Here is a 21,894-nt window from a genome sequence, read left to right as displayed (position 1 = left end):
TTGATGCTTCACATGTAATGTATAATTCGAGATTGAAATGATTGATGTCTCACACGTAATGTATAATTCAAAATTCAGCAATCAGCATATTAATAGCAAGACTTGAATGCATCATCTTTGTTAAGAAAGTGACCTAACCTTATTAACTGAGCCAACTTATGTTAGCACTGCGCTCCTTCTCTGCCCAACAATTTATTAGCCTCAGGAGGATAAGCATAAACTCTCAAGGCCTTATTAAGAGCATTCGTACCAAAATAAAAAAGGGTACAGAGCACGCCTTCATGTGCCATTGTGAACTACATTTTTACATCATAAGAAGACGTGACTTGTAAAGCAGTCTTAGGTCCACGTTTTGAAATGCTCCTGAGTTAGAACAACAGGTTTTCTTGAATCCTAAACATCACGTAAACGTAACACGCCACAATCAATGCAAATTCCTAATTTCTCAGCTTTGTTAACAATTTCTCTGCATATCAAACAGCTGAAGCAAATTCATGGCTCAATTCTAGCGAATGGTCTTGATCATCTTGAACCTATATTAATTCGGCAAATAATCGTTTCTTCAGGCGGTTTTCATCAAACCCATGTTACCCAATACGTTAAAACAATCCTAAATCATACCCAACATCGAGATGTTTCCCCATTGGGTTATGCTATTAGGTTTCTATGTCAGCATGGCCAGTTCCAGGACGCTGTCATTTTCTACGTGCAGCTTCAGAGATCTGGGGTGTTTCCCAACACATATGCTTTATCATCTATACCAAAGGCCTATGGTAAAATCAATTGTAAAAATGGGGGGATGACAGTTCATTGTCAAGTTCATAAATATGGCTTTGCCAGTGTTGTTTATGTACAAACAGCCCTTTTGGACTTTTACTCGAAAATGGGTGATATTAAGACAGCCCATAAGGTGTTTGACGAAATGAGTGATAGAAATATTGTTTCATGGAATGCTGTAATATCTGGTTATGTGAAATTCGGAGAGTTAGAAATGGCTCAATCTGTGTTTGATAGAATGCCTGAGAGAGATATAGTATCGTGGAATGCAATTTTGTTGGGATATGCCAAGGCAGGGAAAATGGATCAGGCGTATGTTTTGTTTAAAGAGATGCCAGAGAGGGGCGCTTCATCTTGGAATGTGATGATTCGTGGGTACATAGATCGCGGGAACATAGAATTAGCACGTGGGTTCTTTGATGCAATGCCGAAAAGAAACAGCATTTCATATATCACTATGATATCTGCATATTCGAAATGTGGGGATGTTGAGTCTGCTGAAAAGATCTTTTATGAGGAGGAAAAGAAAGACCAGCTGTTGTATAATGCCATGTTAGCTTGTTATGCACAGAATGGCCGACCGAAAGAGGCTCTTCATCTATTTGATGAGATGCTTCAACCAATTCTGAATATTCAGCCTGATAAAATGACGTTGGCTAGTGCTATATCTGCTTGTTCTCAACTGGGAGATTCAAATATGGGGAGTCGGATTGAGTCATACATGGGTGAATTTGGAATCAGAATGGACAATTATCTCTCCACGGCCTTAATTGACATGCATGCAAAATGCGGAAGTATTGACAAAGCTATTGAGTTATTTCACAGGTTAGAAAAGAAGGACATAGTTGCTTACAGCGCAATAATTTTGGGTTGTGGAATTAATGGTAGGGGACAAGATGCGATTAAGTTATTTGAGGAGATGATAGATTCTAATATCTCTCCTAACTCAGCTACAATCACGGGAATATTGTCTGCATACAATCATGCTGGTTTGGTCGAAGAAGGCTACGATTGCTTTGAGTTGATGCAGAAATATGGAATTATACCATGTGTTGACCATTATGCTATCATGGTTGATCTTTTAGGTAAGGCAGGTCGGCTGGAAGAAGCATATGAGTTGATAAAGAAAATGCCAATGCAGCCTCATTCTGGGGTTTGGGGAGCATTGCTTCTAGCATGTAGCGTGCACAACAATGTTGAACTTGGTGAGATTGCAGCTGCTAAGTGTTTCAAGTTGGAGCCTAATAGCACTGGATATTGTTCTCTTCTTTCTAAAATTTATGTGTCTTCTGGGAAGTGGGATGAAGCCAAGCGATTGAGAGAAGCCATTGAGGAAAGAGGTTTCAATAAGGTTCCTGGCTGTAGTTGGATCAAGCCAGCTGAAGCCTAGGGGTCGGGAAGTTCTTAGTTAAGCCTGAATTTAATTTCTTGCAACTACTGAATCAACTTGCTGCAATTTGGCCCCCAGGCGACAGAGCTCAAATGTTGCATGACCTGTGTGGTTGCTGCTGCCCATGCCCTTGGGGAAATTCCTGGTGAACGAATATTTTGCTGATCTTATGGTTCTTCTGGCAATTGGTATGCATTTTCTAAGCTGATTTTATGGAGGTGCTCTCGATGAACTTATGTCTTGCTTCATGTAACAATTAACAACATATTGGCTTGGACAATATTGCCAAAATAAATAAATAAATAAATAAATAAAACGAAATAAAAGTGAATGACCCCTTCATCTTATCTCGAACAATGGGCACAGAAGCACAGTGCCATTGCCAGTGGCCAAAACGCAGCAGTAGCAGCTGAAACAACCTGTATCAGTTGAGTAATTTTGACTGATCTACAATCATTGCTGCAAGTCATCATATTGAAGAGGCATTTGGTTGTTTGAAGTGGTGGGTTTAACTATTTAGACTGTTCCCAGAGATGGTCCATAGAGTTGCTGGATTCACTTTAACTTTTTTGTTTTGCAGTTGGAGGGACATCGAACCTGAAGCAACTTAAGAATATAAAGATTTTCACCAGAGAAGCTGCAGCATCAAGTCTCATTATTGGCACTTAAGCTTTGTGGTTTGATCAATACTTTAGCTGATTAACAAGTGTGACTCTTTTAATCAGCACGAACCAGGAGAAATCAGATGCACTGAAGTTTCTATTGATGCATCATGTCTGGCAATATCAGGCTTTGAAGATAAAAGTGAAAAATAGCAAATAACCTTGAGGCGTCCTTGGTTTTCCTGGAGAAATGACTTAGAAGTTAGGTCTTTGAGCCAAAGGAGATACCCTCTCCATGTATTCAACAAGTTTTGCTGTATTTAGACTATGGATCTCTGTAATCCAAGTAACCATTTCTATTTTGTCTTAGAAAACATATTGTAGTCTACCGTAGAACGGAGATTGTAACAGAAAAGAAATTGTAGGCTCTTAAAGATGTGATAAAAATAAATTACGGGCAAGAACAGAGCAAGCAACACCGGCAAACGAGTTGACTTAGTTTGGCATTCATCTGCAGACCAAATACTACTATCAAACTGGCATGCCCAAGCCCATTTATCAGTGAGCTGCAGAGAAGTGAAAAGCTGCAGTAGAAGAGAACTTTACATGAGAAGAAAAGCTGCAGTTTTTACACGTCTTACATCACATGTATCTGACTGGAAAACAAAAATATATATCAATGTTGCCGATGCAACTGGACAACCAATGGTGATGAATACAAAAAAGCTTACGTATGGTATTCATGCTCTAGCATCGACCTGTACATCTGAAGGGGGTCGCCCCGCATAAGGGTTCGCCGTTCATGCAAATCATAAGAGGCTAGTTTCCATATCAAAGCACAAAGAATGAATTTGCATGGCGTGACCCAATCATGTCACCATTCTTCCATTGCATTCCCTATAACTGAACATCGTAGAAGAGGCAATACGGTCTATATCTCAGTAACCAAAGTACTTTGGTGCTAGAAAGAATAGAGGCTGCAACGTGCTTGGAGCAAATTTTCTAGCAAAAAGATAGCAAATTGAAGTAGGCTGGTCGTTATATGGGCAGGTATGATTTTCAAGAATTCCCCTAATGAATGGTTCTGTAATATCTGCACTTCCAAAAGTAGCAGGATGAGCCCCTCCACGTGACCAGTCCACCCAAGTGATGCTTCTGTTTGCCAATTGGTTAGGAGCTTGAATTGTCAGCATGGTTGGGAAATAATGCTCATCCACATAGCATGGTGATCTACAAAACTCAGCAAACTTTGGGTAGAATTTTGTATCTGCAACTATGATAAGAGCAAGCTTTCTGTTGATCTGAAACCACTGTGCTCCTTTACGCCACTGGCTAATCTGAACCTCTGGTGCCATGTTCTCATTATAACGACCTCTACCAAATGGGCCAGGATCATCAAATGCCCCAACAAAGCTATATTTTGACTTTGTTATGTAATGGTAGATGATACTGAAATTGTAGAGTGGAATGCAAGACTCGGATAGCAGAACAAACCACTCGTTGTTGAGATCAAGCAATGCATTAGCAAGAAGTCTTCTCTCAGCATCACAAATACTCATCCTCCCCCATTCTGCAACCTGAGCAGGACAGAAATATGACAGACTTCAGCACCTCAGTGGAAATTAGAAAAAGGCTAATCCATATTCGTGCTGTACAAAGCTCATTTTGCCAAAACAAATCTATGACAAGGAGCTCAATCACAAGAAATGCCAATTAAATGCTAAGATAAATTAAGGCTGCATATTGCTAGAATAAATTAATCAAGAACCACAAGTTTAATATGCAATATTTCTTTTTTGTGCAAGACCAACCTATTATAGCCCAACTTTTAGCTGAAAAAAACATGTAAATCAACACTTCTTACAAAATTCTGGTAGCATTTGAAAGAAAATGTTTGAAGTTGAAAAGTAAATACAAAACCATACAGATTGGTTGATATTGCCTATAGTCTACAGCTGTCACTAATAACCTGATACCATTTTGCTTCAGAAATCAAATGAATAAATGAAAACCAACCAGGAAAGTGAATAAAATCCATTTCAAAGACTAATAAATGCACAGCACATTAAACTCTCAAAGTAAAAGCACAAGATAAAGAAACTCTATGCCTCCAATTTTCTAGAGCTGAGGGTTTACTATCTGCATTTTTATTTTACTAAATCACGATATTTCATGGAGGCTTTCACTAGGATTTATTTTTAATATACTTGACCTAAAAATAATCATATGTGCAAATAAAAATGAAAGAAATTAAAACGTCTGATTCATGTGCTACTTAATGATTAAAATAGCATCACATGCAACTAAGCAAGTACAACTCAAGTTTGAAAATCAACTAAGTACACAGAACTTGGAAGTACAAATAGAAAGCACCTCTGCAAATTGAAAAAACAATCTCAAAGACTCATTGAGTCAAACCAGACTCATGTTTCAAGCATCATCATTATACATGAAATAGCAATTTAGTTAGCAAACTTGAACATCAAGCTATATATAAAGTTAAACAACAAAAACAACTGTTAAAACAAAAAAAAAATCTCTAAGCTCAGCTCATTGAAAAAGTAGCTTTTAAGCTGCAATATATGGCCTTCTCCTGACTCCCAGCACAGGGCCCTATACATATAATCTCTTTCAGCATCAATTATTTCATTCTGGTAATCAAACTCAATGCACTAAGACAAAAGAGTAACTGAATGATAACCAGGAAGCAAACTCATACGAATAAAGTTTGTTAAAAGAGAGGAACCATCAGAATGTGAACAGCCACTTTATAGCTTAAAAATTTCCAATATGCAGAAAAGCTTATATATTTCCCAGAAAATTAGTGAACTGCTAACTAGACATTCTAATAAACAAGATGATGACATCATCCTCTGCAAGCTAGAAGAACTTCCCTAGTGAGATCAGTCCCGTCTCTTTCAATTAGTGCTCACAATCACTGTTGACGAGCTAGACTCTTAAGATCCCAAAAGCAAAACCATTTCAAATGTATCCTTAACAAAATTAACAAGACTAACACAAGCAGATCCAATAAGCTTCCTGTTGATAACTTCAACGAAAACCTTCTTTTTACCACCAATAATTGAACTTAAAACTGTTTATGCAAGATCTTGCTCACACTACTTGAATAACAAAGTTAAACTTGCATATCTTCCTTCAAATAACAACATACAGAAAACTATGTTTCAATATGCAGATCAGACCCTCTATTTGACATATCGAGCAATAAATATGAAGATGTCACTTGTCTACATCCTATCCATGCTTTCTGTTAGCGCAAACACTTTCTGTCTCGTCCAGCACTCAAGGTTCCAGCCTTTGCACTTAGACACTGTAGTTGTTCACATGCATGTAAAGAATAATACTCAGTCAAGGTTATAATCATACAGAATAGCTGGCTTCCACATTTGCTTTTTGAGTACCGCATGGAAATATGCTTCATCTGCGCATGAGTATAAAGTTACAAAAGCCAAACACTTCCTAGAAAAGGAAGCTTACAATGTTCAAAGGGGATATTTTCTTAGTTCCAATGAACTTGCTACACTATATGATGGGATTTACAAAGAGCAGCCAGCTGCACCTTCACGTACGTGCTATACAGACAGCTAAACACCTTTATAGGAGTTACATTCAATAATGCCATAGGGCAACAGAGACAACATGCTTGGCTGGTTAAACTAGACATTGTATTTGTATTAATGGTTCTTTTACTAGTTGACAGGAATGGTTTCATAAAGCAAAAGCGCAAAAGCCAAGGGGAAGGGATAATTCCAGAATCTTAAAAGCTTCCTTGCATAACATCAAATTTCATATCTTGCCTTGCCAGGCCTTCCAAGAAATAAATATAAATGACAACCACTCGATAAAATACTCAAGTCAGTGCATTTAAGAGGTTATAGAAAAATTGAAGCAAAATACAAAGCACAGGGTTTGCAAGACAATCAAATTGGGCAGTTTCAAATTTAAGCTACTTAAAATGCCCAAGGGACATATACTTGGAGAAATTGAGATCGACATGTCATGTTGTATAAACACATAACTTTAGGGTTCTGCATGAACCATACATTTGGTGAAGGCAAATATTGAACTATCCAAGCATTCAAACTAATGGAAGTGAAAAGTAAACTATCAAATCCATCCATCACTGAATTGTAAAATGAGGATAACAACTTTTCAATGTTGAATTTAACATCTTAAGATAAGTAAAAGCTATTGTACACAACAAACAGTTTCAGAACTCTAACCATGACCTACAGGTAAGAAGATTTCAAAGCATTGCTAAAGGACTAAATATTATTCACATGGAAGGAAAAAAGAAAGAACTAAATTGTTTAATTTCCAGCAAGGAGAAAAGAAAGCACAATTTATGCCCAAGGTATCTGCATATGAAGGATGAAAGCTACGATAAGTTTGGACTAAATTACTCTCCAAAAACTTGAGCTGTTTTGGGCACCAAAGACCATCAATCATATGTATAAAAAACAACTTATAAAGATTCTTAACTACATATAGCAACTACCTGGAAATGATTCAATGGTGACAACTGACAAAAGCATACCTGACTTGGAACTTGCCTCCCGTAAAAAACAGATGTGGGTGGGAAATCTGCTTGATATGATGGCAACGAGTGAATATATATCGAATACAACCCAGAATGTCCCTTAAAAAACCTCTCCCAAAGAGGAGCTAAAGGCAATGGCCCCTTAGTCAAAAACATGAAAGCAATCTTCGGAACCCTATTGAACGGATACTTCTTGATTTGAGGCACCAATGATGCCCTCCAAAACAACTCTTCATCACTCATTGAGTGAAGCAATTTTGAGGGAGGCTTTATCCAACGTTCTAAACTAATTGGTTCCTTCTCAAAACAAGGTTGAAAACTGGGCTTTGCTGCAGCAAGCACATTATCAGCGCCATAATGCCTAATCATATAAACACTAACCACAGAAAAGATAAAGCACAACCCCAAAAACACCACGAGTAACTGAAGCATTCTATGAGGTAAAGCCCTATTTTGACCTGTCCTATTTACAACTGCAAAATCTTTACCATTCTCCATTGATACAACTGTTGATTGCATCTTGAGACAAGTATAACAAAATTCACCTAAGGGATTTCTAGTTTCCTAAGATATCGAATCAAAAATCCACATACAACCGTTATCTCCCTTCAAACATCTGAAACCTTCAATTAAAAAATTACTCCTTTTGTCACACGGCCTAGAATCAGAGACTCGGATTGCATCCCATATGACATATAATCAACTAATTTTAAACTTCGCCTTCCTGTGATCGCTTAAGTTACCGTAATCCTAAATACAACCAAGACTGAAGCTTTTGGGTAGTTTGAATACAGGAGTAGAAAAAAAGGGAAAAAGGCAGATAGCAGAGCAAAGCACCGTAAACCAACCAAAAGAACATTCAAGAAACTGACAAAAATGAAAAATTTCACCAATTGGAGAGAATTCACCAAGTGGGCAGGAGGTTAAAATGAAAAAAACAAATTTATTTGATACAGTATCACATGGTTTCGTGAACATAATGGATATTCCATGAGTAATTACGAGATTAAAAGTACTGCTCTGTAGCTGTCTTACTGTAGCAATTAGCCAAAAAAATGGGCCAGACGCATACCATATGGGGAAAAAGGAGGAGGAGGATAAAATTTGTTGTTTGGGAAATGCTTTAATTTGTTGTCACAGGGCTTTAATGCTCCAGATATTGGTGATGGGAGAGTTAGGACTTAAGCAAAGGACACTGAGAAAAGTGGCCAAGGAAAAAGGAACAAAGGCTACACTTGGAATGCCTAGGACTTAAGGTGGTGGGGATGACAGGGAGATGGAATAAGAATGGCATGATCAAAATCCAAGAAAGAAGGGAACAGATCTAGAAAGAATGGGGAATGTGAAACTTTTGATTTTAAAAGAATGTCTTTGGTTTCTAAACACATGTCTAGGACAGACAGCTTTGGGAGGTTTAGTGGTTAGGTAAAAGACTGAAATACTTAACAACCTATGTTATGTTATGGGCAGTTTCATTTTGAATTTAGCAAAATAAAATGTAATAAAAAAGCCTGTGTTATGGGCAGTTTCATTTTATAACTGTTAATGTTTTTTTTCATTAATTTTTTTTTCAGTTTGTACCCTTTTTGCTTTGTTGGGGGAATACAAGTAAAAAGTAGGTGGGTTGGTTTTTTTTTTTTTAACTGATGCAGACAGTCCAACTTGGTTTTTTTTTTTTTTTTTTGGCTGATGTTTAAGAGAAATTTAAAGAAATAAATAAGATACAGAGAGAGGTAAGAAATGCTCCCAGAAATGTTGTCGCAAATAGAAAGAAAGACCAAAAACAATAGAAAAAATATAAATTGAATATGATATTGGACATAGGAGGAGTTTATTATACATTGTACATATGGATAGCTAGCAAAAGCAGTCTATTTTTTTTTTTTTTTTTTTTTTTTGCAAAAAAGAGGCAGACTCTCTAATGGTAGACATCACGAATTAAAGCAAATGTACCAGCACTCTGACTAGTTTGTAGGAGCCAATTTCATTCTTTTTGGGAAAAAAAAAATAAAGGAGCAAATATTTCATAGACCGATTGTGCTCTATTTCATGTCCAATTTTTATCGAGTTTCTTTAGTACATTATTTATAGGAAAAGTAGAAAGAAAACAAGGAAATTTTTGAGGACCAACTTGACTATGTTTGTTTTCGAAGTAGCCTTGACAATTCATACAATTTCTTCCCTTTTTTCTTTTGTTCCCAGATTTGTTTTGTTGAATGACCCTTAAACAGGCAAACACTAGCAATTAAGTTCTTATCCAAGACGACAAAAAAAAGCCATTGGCAATTTGGCATGATTCTAGGAAATCACGGGTCAACAATTTTACTCCTTTCTTAGCTGAAACCGCCAGCGACCCAGAAAGCAGCGCCAATTTTGTACTTTGTCCACCCTCTGCTTAATTTGTAAAATATCTCATCATTGTTTTATATAAGTTTCCCTTCATAACCGTTGGCTAGAAAAGTTCAACAATGACAAAGAAATCAAAACACCAAGATGAATTAAAGATAGTTAAGAATATAAAAAAGATGATTGAAAAATGTGATGCATGATCATTTAATTAAAAAAAATCAAGTATAATATGTTTATGGGATATAACTACTAATAGTGTCAAAAAGATTGATAAAAAGAACAAAATTTGAATGCGCATTCTCTCATTCTAATACACTATATGAGTTTTAGTACTAATGATGGAACACATACATGTTGTACAAGTTTTTAAATTAATAATACAACTTATACGTACTAATTATGCAAGATTAGGTCTAGCTTTAACGCCTCCGTAAACAAAAACGAAAAATAGATACAGGCATTAGCAAAATTTGTGATCTAATTTTTTGTACCCTCACGTACAATTATCACTATCTGAATAAGAAGACATTGTTTGTGGCCCTCAGGGGCTTGGTCTGGTGGTTGAGGTTGCTGAAGATGGGGCTTCAGGTCCCTGGTTCGAACCTTGCTGCCAGCAAGTTGTTGAGGGTGGTGAATAGTCTGCGGGGTCCACTCCCTGCGGGACACACCTTAAAAAAAAAAAAAAAAAAAAGACATCGTTTGTGATTATATAAAAGAAACCATCCAATAAAAATGAAAAAGAAAATGGAGAAGAATGGGATGGCTACATTGCCATGTGCTAATTGCTAAGTGGGTGCCCACCACTATTAGTATAGCTCAACCAACCGTAATTCGAAGAGAGCACGTGTGAATGACCATCCTCCACCCTCCCACGCTTCCGACAGAATGCGGGCCAACTTGAAAAACAAAGGCAGGGAATCCAGAATCTGGATGAAGAATTATTAGAAAGGGAGAACTGCACAAATAGTCCCTCACATATTGCAAATGTGAAAATTCAGTCCCTCAGATCGAAAATGATCAATTTTAGTCCTTATCAAATAAAAAATGATCAATTTGAGTCCCTTTTCACTTTTCCGACTGATTTTTGCCCGGAATATCTCACGCGCACACCACGTGGCCAACTTTTCAAGGGTAAAAATGCCAAACCACTTATCTGTTGACCAAAACCAAAATGTAAAGGACGAATACTTCCTGAAATTCTTCTTCTTCTTCATTTCAACCAAACCCAAAAGCTGAGCCTCATCTCCATGGCAGAACCACCAACTTGTAATTGCGGTGTACCAGCTAGGGTGAAGACGTCGTGGACAACTGAAAATCCAGGAAAGAGGTTCTATGGTTGCGCTTACTACGAAGTAAGTGTGCCTGATTTCTGTTTCTTTTTTCTTTTAGAAAATGTGAAATTTGAAGAGGTAATTTTGAACAGTATAATGGTGGTGGCGGCTGTGGCTATTTCAAGTGGTATGATACAAACAGTTGCGAGAGGTGCGATAAATTAGTGAGACACACAAGAAGATTGGCGAAGAGATTAAGAGAGTTGGAGGCAAAGGTGGAAGAAACAAGACGCAAGGAGAAAATGATGAAATTGTTGCTGTTTGCGGCCTTTGTTGTATTCATAGTGCAGAATTTATTGAGCAAAGATTGAGTTGTAACTGGCATTTATTGGTGCAGGCGGTGAACTGGGAACTGGGTAGTGAACTGGGAACTGGGTGGCTTTTATTTGTTGTACTTAGGTTGGGTTACGTTTAGTGGCCCTGTTGATTGTACAAATGGGAGTTGGAATGCAATTATGAAGCTTAAGTTCTTTCTGGTATATTGTGATTTTTTCTTGAATATGAGCTTATAGCATAAGATGGAATAAAAGTCTAACTTGAAAGATAATGCAGATGATAATGGCGATATTATAAGCGAAGACCCTCATGTTAGGGAAAAATTTTCTTGATCATGTCCCATAAGTTAAACCTCACCTGCTGAGAGGGAATAATGGTATAGTATAGGTTACAAAAAACATTTCCAATTACAGGTTAAAAAAACACACTCGTGCATATCAAATACATTCTAAAACCTAAAATATATTTTTGAAAAAAAAAACTGTTTTAGGGTGGCTATCAAATATTGGAAAGAGAGGAGGACAAGCAAACCACTAGAGTGAGCCAACATGGCCGCATGTTAAGTCTTAATACAGAGTTGGTAGGTAAAAGAATTTGTCAAAACTGCTGCTATACCGAAGCAGCAGCAGCAGGAGAGGGAAGAAAGTCGAAAGGGGAAGAAGGCATTAACACAAGATTTCATATTGCAGTCCACCATGTCTAGTCAGCCAAATATGAGACCAACAACATTAAAAGCTGCCCTGCCAAAAACTTTTTAAGGGTTAAGCCATATCAGAACTTGGCAAGGTTTCAACAACATTAACTAGCTACTCAATATTTGTGTCAGTAAACAAAATTGGAGACAACATAATTGTATATTCATTCTTCAGTCCTGCCAATGTCATCTGCTGAGGGTTCAACTAACCAATAATCAGTCCCTTCAAAAATAAGAAGAGCATGCATTCCATTGCAATGAAAAAAAACAGTACATAACCGAGCCAAGTACATTCATTACAATACGCCTGTTATCAAAAAAAATGCAATGAACTAAGAAATCAATTCCATTGCTCCAAAAAAAGGTCTGCTGAAGTCAAATACAAGACAAAAAAGGCGAAAAATAATCCATTTGCAGCACTCTTTTGTGGATTCTTTATTATATCCACCATTTGCAGCACTCTTTTGTAGATATCTTTGCAGTCATCCCTCTTTGCAATAACAGGCCAGTCATCTAGGCCTTTTTAGCCCTCTTTGCAGCACTTTTAGAAGTAGATATATTTGCAGTATTCTTGGGCCTCTGATACAAACAAAACAATGAAGAGGCCATTACTTACAGTCAATTACTTACAGTCAATAGCAATTTTTGCAGTCTTAAAAGTAGATATCTTTGCAGTCTCTTTAGACTATGCATGTAGTAGACAATACTTACAGCCAATCCAGGTGGTTCCCATGGGTGTCTCTTATAGAGAGAGGCCAATGTTGAATCACAACTACTTCGAGTGTGTCCAAATCTCCGACATACACCACATCTGTACTTGACTTTCTTACCCTGACAATTGGCAACCAGAAATTCAAGTAAATAAATAATAGTATAGAAAGAAGTCAACATGCTATTATTAGTATGAACAAGTAGAGAAACATGAACTGGAGATGTTGCATTCTTTGTTGTCAATGTTGAAGTAGGTGGTTGGCTGGTTGTAGGTTGATCTGGGATTTGACTGATGAGATCAAACAAGACTTGGTCATTTGTATCAGTCTCCAAGCCACTTGCACCAAAAACTGCTTCAGGTGTGAAATTGGACTGCTGAGGTTGGGACTGCTTGTTTGCACCAGGATTCATAGCGTTGGGAGTCTGCTGTTGTGATTGAGAGCTACTTGTAACCGCAGTAGCTTGTTGCTGGATATTCTCTTGATCATGACTGCTTGGACACTTCCTACTATTGTGGCCCTTCTGTTTACACTTTCTGCACTTATAATCCATTAGATCAACTCTAGACAGTCTCTTTGTTTGTCCTCGAGAAGTTGTTGTAGCTGGTGGCTCATCTGGCTCTCTTCTTCTTACCTTCTTTGGCCGGCCAGGAAGCTTGATGGTTTCAGGTGGTAGGACAGGCACCTGTTTCAAATCCTTCCACAAATGCTCACCATTGAGAGGATATATTATAGGCCCATATGCCTTCATATAGGCCTCTTTCGAGTAGCATTCATGAACAAAGTTCTCGGGAGACTCCTTTGTCAAAGCAATGGCACTTATTGCATGAGCACAAGGAATGCCATTTAGTTCCCACCTTCTACAACTACAAGTTCTGCTAGCCAAATTCACAGTGTACCTATCCATACATACATCTCACCTCATAATTCCAGTCCCCTGAAGGTGTAGCTATACATGCACTAGAACCAGTTTTTACCTTTTCCAACTTTTTTAAAATTTTGGGACATACCTTTCCTGTATTCTTCTTCATCCACTCCCTCTTATGCTCCATTCTAACCATTAAATAAAGTCGTATTGTTTCCAACATACCTAGTATAGGCCTCTCCCTTGCTTCTAAAATGCTGGAGTTGAAACTCTCACAAAGATTGTTCAATAAAATATCACATTTAGGGGAGGTTCTAAAGTAAGCTCTGGACCATTGCTGTGGTGTTGTGTTGTCAACCAACCATTGAAATGCACCCTCATCAACTGCTTTCAAAGCTTCCATCAAAGCCTTGAACAGATTTTTGTAAGGAGCTCTTGCAAGTGCCCAAATTCTCTCCTTTAATGCCAAACCACCATGCAGCTTTTTAAAGTTATTGTACATGTGTCTCACACACATCCTATGCTCCACATCTGGAAGCAAATCTTGAATAGCTTGAATCAGTCCCTTCAACAAATAAAAAGGTGAAACCAGATCATCAAATTAAAACTAGCAAACTCAGTTTAAAAAAACCCCAGAAAAATACACTAACATACCTTTTGTTTATCAGTAATAATTGTCCAATGATTTTCATCTCTGATTTGGAGGTCATTCAGCAATTCACCTACGAACCATTTCCAAGTCAGCTTGTTTTCTATTTCCACCACAGCATAGGCAATGGGGTACAACTGATCATTGGGGTCAATTCCTACAGCTGTAAGCAACACACCCTTGTGGGGCCCTCTAAGATGGCAGCCATCTAACCCGACAACAGGCCTACAACCACTTAAAAAGCCTGTCTTGCATGCATTGAGACAAATATACAACCTCTCAAACCTATCTTCTCCCTCATCATTTTCAACAGTGGTCATGAAAACATTTGAGCCAGGATTAGCCCTCTTTACTTCCCTACAATAGTTTCTTAGTTTGTTGTATTGGGCTTCATGTTCACCATTAACTAAACTCTCTGCCTTTTTCTTAGTTCTATAAGCTTGCCACCTAGAGATGTTGACATTAACATCAGTCTTCACTTTATCTGTGAGCGTACTCACCTTCATGTCGGTCATGGCAGTCAGCTCCTTTTTGTATCTATCAACCAAAAAAGTTGAATTTGCTAGTCCGTGGTCAAATGTCCTCCCACAACTGTGTTTACCTTGCATGCTCTTGATTTGAAAAGTCTTTTTGTCTAGCATAACAGCTGTAGAAACTTTCAAGCTACAGTCCTTGCAATAAGCCGTAGCTCTTCTGCCATCATTTTTACTGAATTTTATCTTCCTTCCGTGAACCACTCCATGGCTCTTGCATGCCTTCATGAACAACTGCTTACAAGTAAAAATCTGCCCAACCTCAAATTTGGGATCAATCATATCAGTTTCAGGGTTAAATTTTGGAAACTTAGCTCTTTTTCTTGGCTGATCTTCTTTTTCTTCTGAGTCACACCAACTATCAAATTCATCTGAGTCAGTAGTATCTTCTTCCATCTCAGCATTCTCCACTTGACATGTTCTCTCCTTTGTACTCTTATTTGATTTGCAATTTTTGACAATTTTCTCCCATTCAGCTTTTCTGTCTTTAACAGATTTTACTATGTCTTCTTCATCACTGAACTCATAGTCACTATCAATGAACTTGTCACCATCAGCAGATTCCTCATCTTCCTCAGCATGTGTCTCCTTCTTACTCTTCTTCTTTCTCTCAACTTTTTCAGTCTGCTCTTTATTTGTTGAGGATTTTTTCTTTAATGATTTCTCTTTTGGTGATTTATTAGTAGAAGGTGCATTTTTTCCTGTATTCTGTACTTCTGAGTTTGTCCAATCTTGTTCTTTTCTAAAATTCTGATCAGGCCCTCCTATATTTGCTGCACTATCCCCTTTATCAGCAACTCTAATGTCAACTTCTGAAAGCATTTCACCTAAGTTCTCTCCTATGGCTGCTTCCTCTATGTGTTTATTAGCTCCTGACTCACCAGCACCTATGCTATCCTTTTCACCCTCATTTTCAGATTGAGTTACAGGAATATTAGTCATCATTATTTCTTCTACATCAGAAGGTTCTTCATGCACCTTACTACCCTGTTGATTTTCCTTAGGATCAGTCCCCTCTTTTGGTTTACATGGTCCAGCTTCACATTCACTTATTGAGTAGGTTTTTAAGTGCACAAAGTATACATCAACCAAACCATATTTCACTCCGTCTCTAGCCAAATCCTGAGCAACATCTTCACATAACACATACACTAACCCATCCTCCATGTTCTTCCCGGGTATTAAGTAATAGTATATTACAGTAAACTCAGGATAACCCAGTTTTTCTGCAACCCTATCAAGTGTACATATAGACCATCTGTCAGGATTGCAACAGTCAACAATTTTTACACTACCCCCGCGGTATTCTTTGTTCGGCAACTCAGTGAATTCACCTCCATAGTGGACCCTAATGGAAAATCGATTCATAGCATCTGCCAACCATTTAGGAGACAGTTAACAACAAAAAAATTGTTTTGGGACCGACAGTCCATCTATGTAAAGCGACAACACAACACAATACAAGGGACCACATGTACTTACAACAATTTAATACATAAAATTGACCACCAGCAACCCTAATCAATATAATAATGCTTCTTAACTGCACAAATCATGCTTATTGCAACTGTATTTAAACTATTCACATAGTATCTGACATCATTCCATAAATTTTACAGTTTAGGGTTTAGAAAAACATACTGTAATTTGGGATCCATTGAATGTCTTCTTCGTCCATCACTCTGGTATGCTTGTTTCTTCTTCGCTTTAGTCACTAACGCTCCTTTTCATCAACATCAGTCCGCTGCTGGGTAGTGGGTAGTGATAATTAAGTTTTATTGTTTGGGTTGAGAGGAATCGGAGATGGAACGGTGAGTTAGTACCCAAATGGAGATTTTTTTGGGAAGTATTCGTCCTTTACATTTTGGTTTTGGTCAACAGATAAGTGGTTTGGCATTTTTACCCTTGAAAAGTTGGCCACGTGGTGTGCGCGTGAGATATTCCGGGCAAAAATCAATCGGAAAAGTGAAAAGGGACTCAAATTGATCATTTTTTATTTGATAAGGACTAAAATTGATCATTTTCGATCTGAGGGACTGAATTTTCACATTTGCAATATGTGAGGGACTATTTGTGCAGTTCTCCCTTATTAGAAATGCACCTCAAAATTGGAAATGCATTTGCATATATCCCACGTTAAATGCACCTAAATTACAACCCTCTCACCAAACCCCAGGCCTACGTGAACAAGACGAATTACCATATTTTCATTAAGCCCCACCCCGCACTGACCAATTTCCAAGTCTTATATTTAAGCAGCATACTCCCATGATAATAAGATTCTCCTGGCAGGTGAAGACTAGCACCAACTGGTGCGTGGCACAAAACCGTCGAGATGCCATAGTATTAGCATTGCAACCGAAATATCGCCAGTTAATGATGCACATCCTCTCTTCCCGTTTAGCCACTTCCCAGTCCCAAAAGGATGCCAGATGATAATAATTCAAACCGATGGCTGAACAAAAAAACTCAATGAACTTCTCATCAAATTTCAGCATCCATCCATGATCAGAACGACACATTATAGGAAAAAGCAATGTCGGAAGTGGAGAAATACTGGAAATATGTTCCATGGGAAGTTTTCTTTTAAGTCTGTCAACACTCTTAACAGTGGCAACCAACATAGTCAAGTAGCATATCTTGAACACAGCGTACATTACTATGCAGCTCATTCCAAACATCACAAGCTGCAGTTGATATTCTTCCATTTTGAACAGAAATTGCAAGAAACTGTTAGTCTGTACCACTTATATTTACGCAGCTGGATGCACAAATGGGCACTACTTAAGAACATCGAAACTGGCACGGAGGTTGGAAATCATGACTGGACACTCTCCCTTCTCATCATACTCAACAAATTCCCCTCCAGACAAATCAACACCATCAAACTTTGTTCCTTCAATCTACACCAAGGAAAAGAACAAAAAGACTTTAAATTCATGAATTCTGAAGCTGAGATGACAAGAAATAACATGAGACAGCTTTCAAACTTTTTTTGACAATTCCATTAATTTGGGCATGCAATTGCTGACATTGAAAAAGAGAACACAAATTCCAAAACATCAGGATTTCACAGCCAAATACTATTTCATAATGGATACACATCCAATGTCATAAGCCCACATCACGAAATAAGTTAGCAACTTGATAAATGTAATAACATTTAGATGCATTCAATGCCTTATTTCACATAAACCACTCGAAAAAGAGATGGGCAATTACAAGCACAACCCACAAGACCTATTATTCTCCAAAATAGAGGAATATAATATAAACCTCCTTCCCCCTTTCATAATCTCCCCAATCCCAAAACTTTGGCCCTAATCTACCATTTTAAGTTCAAATCAATCCCATGCAGGCAAGTGATATGAGCAAATCTGTTGATCAAACAATTTTAGGAGGGAGAAAGAATAACCAGAACAACAGAAGCTTTCCATACAGAATGAATTTGTATCAAGTACCCCATAACAATATCGACCAACCAAAATTCCTTTTTTGTTAATAAACAATTATGTATGTCTGCAAAAGTAACATACAGTTACTTATCTTGGATGTATATTGAAAAGAAAGCAAATTGAAAAACTCAATGTAAAAATTGTGGTTTGGAATTCAGAAGTCAATCTATAGCTATGCCAGAAGAGAACATATCAGAAGTTTCCCATCCCAAAAATATGCATTAACCATGGGCAAAGGCAAACACTAAAGCTGCTGAAGAAGGTTTCAGCTGCAAAGGCACCAACATTTAACAGAGACAAATTTTTTCAACAAAAAAAAAAAATGCATGTCCCTGTTCAATATAGTTTCAAAAAATTGAGCTGAATACTGGTCCAGCTCTTATAGTTCAGAAATTCACTTCCTAAAAGCAACTCCTGACCTTCCACTTTCCATTCTCAGATGGTGAATGAACCTTCTAAGAGACTGAGATTTCAGCAATTTAACATTACCTAATCAAGTCAACGACATCACAAATGTACCGGTACAGATATAAGAAACAACATTCAAGAGTGAAATTGTCATCTATGATGACAGCATCAAACAATCTAGGCATTGAAGTCATTATTCAAGATATAATGCAAAAAACGTGTAACCTCGAGATGTTTTCTTTTTTGTTTTCTCTTGCTCTTGTTCTCAGGTAGATGTATTCCAAGTGCAGTCAGACTGTGATAACATATACTTCTCACATCTTTAACAGCTAATGAAACGGCACTACAATAGATGACCTAAAACATAGTAAACTTTGCCAGGAAGCTTACATGATATGACTTGCAACTTGGAAGAAGGAAATTCAGTAGTGTAAAATGCAGAGAAGAGTGACCCAAAGTAGAGGTAAAAGAAATACTTAGTTGTTAAAATGTTCTAGTAAGAAATGGATCAACAGCAGCTAAAATTACACAACGTTACAACTACATATCACTCAAGCTACAAAGAATGCAAAAACTGTAGAAGCATTTACTTACAGATTCAACCTGCCATCCACTACCAAAAGAAAAGTCCAGAGGCTCAACACCCCTGCAGTCAAACACCATCAGGGGAGTAAAATGGCCAAATTGACTTTGTATCTGCGTCAGTGGACGCCCTCGGCCAGTGATCATGGTCACAGTTCCTTCCCTTGAACAGAACTTGCACTGGAAGCATGAAAGAAGAACACATTAATGGAGTACAGATTTGACAATCCAATACAACAGAAACTATTCAGCTATACAAATTAATTTACAAGAGCAGTAAGATCAAAGATCCAACACATCCATGCATCAAGAAGTAAACAGCACTCCAACTTTAATTGGCACCTTAAAACTAGCATTAGCTGGTGCATAGCCCATAGGGGAAAAGAAACTTTCTATAAAACTTCGTTTCAGTCGAAATTCTAGATTTTTCACAATAAGTATTTTTTTAACCACAAGATCCTCATAGCAAGAAATCATATCATTGTCTTTTTTTTTTTTGGGGAATCTGAACATTCAAGAATTGAGAACAGATCAGATCAGGAGCAGATCACCTTCTTAACAAGATTAGTACTGCCCTTGCCATGAGGAACTACATCAGTCAGGCAAAGACAAACCTCTTTTGGGGTCACTTCACCACAGTTCCCACATTTCAGCTGAAAATCAAAAACAAAAAGGAATTGAAAAGCATGTATTTGGAACATATATTGTATAAAAATTTGAGTAGGTCAACACTTCAAACTAGACATTAACAGACAACAACAATAACAAAAAGGAGGAAGAAGAGGAACATTATAACACTTGAAAAGGCAAGAGATCAAGAAAATATATTGGTATCCATTAGCATAACAATTACATCAGAAAGCAGATTAAAGGCTGAAAGTTACTAGTTAAAATTCACAATGAGCATGTTCTGTTGAACAGTCACAACAGTAAGATTTTGGACACCAATTCCTCCATAGCACAACAATGCAGAGCAGAATAAACTAAAGGGAGGGGCAGTGAGGATGATACATTATAACCCCATGATGTCCAAGATGTTGCACAATCTTTTGCTAAGAGCCAACAACCTCAAGAGAATGTAGAGTAGAAAAGGATATGAATCATCTTTCCTCATGGAATAATTCACATTGAAAGATTCAAGAAAATAGGATTTTCTGGAAAAAAATCACTAGAGATTGATGTAAATTCAATAACTCCAGATGAGGCTTAATCACCAAATCTTTTGAGGAATCAGCATCAACACATCTCTTGGTGCATACATAAAGGAGTACAAAGTTTTCCAAGGACCAAAGCATGATAAACATAATCAACAAGTTTTACAAAATCACGCAGATGGGAGCAATGTAAAAGAATAGTTCACTAACTATAGCTATATGCCAAATCACACTACTCTCTATAAAACCATATTGTAGCAGACCCGCATTTTATCAGACAAAGAGTTGAAAATCAAAAATTGACAGAAAAATTAAATAAGAAGAAGAAAAAATGCAAAAAAAAAAAAAAAAAAAAGAAACGGAAAAGGACTGACATAATGAGGCTCTGGTGTCATTCAATTGCTTGCGTGGTGGTTGTGCACACAACACGAACATATATCCACAGAGGCATGGAGATTCAGAATGAAATGGTCATAAACGCAGATTTAAGCCAAAATGAAAAGGTAGTTACAGACAAGTACCAGTTACGCAAAATAAACCAAAGGCAGCAATAATTTACCTATTATCCAACATATCCGTAATTCAACATAGCGTAAATCTTAATTGAATTAATGATACTACTTCGTTACCCAAATTAACAAGGATGAAAACAATAAGCTCAAATTACACAATCGAAAAAGAAAAAATAAACTAAAACGCATTCAGCTGTATGCATTAGTTATAGAAACTTCTAGAATTAAACAGAGAGCAAAATCTACGATACTATTAAAAGAAATCTAGAGATTTACACAAGAAGAGAGGGAGAGAAAGAGAGAGAGAAGAAAGTAGTCGCATTCAGCTCGCTTAGTAATCGCGGAGAAAAAAACACAGAAACTTGCAGGAGAACGATATAAATAATGAAATGACGGCAATAAATTGCTGAGAAAAAAGGAGGAGAAAAGAACAAGAAAAACACGAATAAATTCATCGAAAGAAGCTAAAAATGAAAATTAAAACCCTAGATTATAGGCGAAACGAAAAACGTGGAGAGAAATGGTTGAAGACCTTGAAGTAGTAGTTGAAGCTAGGGTCGTCACAGCCGCCTTGAGGCTGAAGATCAGTGAGGTTCTCCAGCTCCGCGGTGATCATCAGCGAGTAGTTCACCATTCTCTCTCCCTCTATGCGCTTAGAATCCAAGCTTCTCTTCACTCTCTTCTTCCTCTTTCGTTTGCTCCTCTATTGTTCAGCGATTTGTTTGTTGTGCATTTCTGTTATCGTGTATTATATACGTAGGGGTTATACATGTAGGGGTTAAAGGAATACAGGCCTAATCCAAGCACCGTGATTAATTGGTACTTAAACTCGTTTTTAACTGTGATTAACTGATACTTAAACGAGTTTTTATTGAATTAGGGACATCAACATTTATGAGTATTCACTAGCGCTTAAGATGAGCTTTATTAGCTTGAACTCTTGAAGTATTGTATTAGTATAAATTTTAGGTTTCCATGTTGAGTTGGAAATATTTTAAACCAATTGAATATATTCTTTCTGATTTGATTCAATCAATTAACAAATC

The 21,894-nt window shown here is 37.4% G+C and overlaps 5 protein-coding genes across 7 annotated transcripts; 1 reads left to right on the top strand and 4 right to left on the bottom strand.

Moving 5' to 3' along the window:
• Nucleotides 1-223: 223 nt before the first annotated feature.
• LOC113704185 (pentatricopeptide repeat-containing protein At4g22760-like) lies at nucleotides 224-3,131 on the top strand. 2 transcript variants are annotated; one of them, XM_027225909.2, is made up of 2 exons: nucleotides 224-2,355; nucleotides 2,748-3,131. In XM_027225909.2, the coding sequence occupies exon 1, from the start codon at nucleotides 428-430 to the stop codon at nucleotides 2,165-2,167; it is 1,740 nt and encodes a 579-aa protein (XP_027081710.2). In that variant the 5' UTR covers nucleotides 224-427; the 3' UTR covers nucleotides 2,168-2,355; nucleotides 2,748-3,131. The 2 variants fall into 2 exon arrangements, with proteins under 2 accessions (XP_027081710.2, XP_071917608.1); XM_072061507.1 differs by having other exon boundaries at nucleotides 224-2,669.
• A 112-nt stretch (nucleotides 3,132-3,243) lies between these two features.
• On the bottom strand, nucleotides 3,244-8,726 carry LOC113704187 (glycosyltransferase BC10-like). Of its 2 annotated transcripts, XR_003451643.2 has the most exons (3): nucleotides 7,328-8,726; nucleotides 3,501-4,346; nucleotides 3,244-3,353 (listed from the first exon to the last, which is right to left on the bottom strand). XR_003451643.2 is itself a non-coding variant. In XM_027225911.2 (2 exons), the coding sequence occupies exons 1-2, from the start codon at nucleotides 7,847-7,849 to the stop codon at nucleotides 3,708-3,710; spliced, it is 1,161 nt and encodes a 386-aa protein (XP_027081712.1). In that variant the 5' UTR covers nucleotides 7,850-8,726; the 3' UTR covers nucleotides 3,244-3,707. The 2 variants fall into 2 exon arrangements, 1 of the variants encoding a protein (XP_027081712.1); XM_027225911.2 differs by having other exon boundaries at nucleotides 3,244-4,346.
• A 3,649-nt stretch (nucleotides 8,727-12,375) lies between these two features.
• LOC113702981 (uncharacterized) lies at nucleotides 12,376-13,583 on the bottom strand. The gene is made up of 3 exons (XM_027224180.2): nucleotides 12,908-13,583; nucleotides 12,692-12,811; nucleotides 12,376-12,559 (listed from the first exon to the last, which is right to left on the bottom strand). The coding sequence occupies exons 1-3, from the start codon at nucleotides 13,439-13,441 to the stop codon at nucleotides 12,494-12,496; spliced, it is 720 nt and encodes a 239-aa protein (XP_027079981.2). The 5' UTR covers nucleotides 13,442-13,583; the 3' UTR covers nucleotides 12,376-12,493.
• LOC140013064 (uncharacterized) lies at nucleotides 12,948-16,104 on the bottom strand. The gene is made up of 2 exons (XM_072062084.1): nucleotides 14,210-16,104; nucleotides 12,948-14,120 (listed from the first exon to the last, which is right to left on the bottom strand). Exons 1-2 carry the CDS (start codon nucleotides 15,902-15,904, stop codon nucleotides 13,590-13,592), a joined length of 2,226 nt encoding a protein of 741 aa, XP_071918185.1. The 5' UTR covers nucleotides 15,905-16,104; the 3' UTR covers nucleotides 12,948-13,589.
• Nucleotides 16,105-17,193: 1,089 nt separating this feature from the next.
• On the bottom strand, nucleotides 17,194-21,644 carry LOC113703068 (uncharacterized). Its single transcript, XM_027224287.2, has 4 exons — nucleotides 21,381-21,644; nucleotides 19,734-19,835; nucleotides 19,195-19,362; nucleotides 17,194-17,640 (listed from the first exon to the last, which is right to left on the bottom strand). Exons 1-4 carry the CDS (start codon nucleotides 21,480-21,482, stop codon nucleotides 17,518-17,520), a joined length of 495 nt encoding a protein of 164 aa, XP_027080088.2. The 5' UTR covers nucleotides 21,483-21,644; the 3' UTR covers nucleotides 17,194-17,517.
• Between the last annotated feature and the right edge of the window lie 250 nt (nucleotides 21,645-21,894).

The sequence above is a fragment of the Coffea arabica genome, chromosome 8e, assembly GCF_036785885.1.
Source record: "Coffea arabica cultivar ET-39 chromosome 8e, Coffea Arabica ET-39 HiFi, whole genome shotgun sequence".
NCBI lineage: Eukaryota > Viridiplantae > Streptophyta > Magnoliopsida > Gentianales > Rubiaceae > Coffea > Coffea arabica.
Note: the sequence above shows the minus strand (reverse complement) of the source record. Positions and strands in the feature narration are given on the sequence as shown.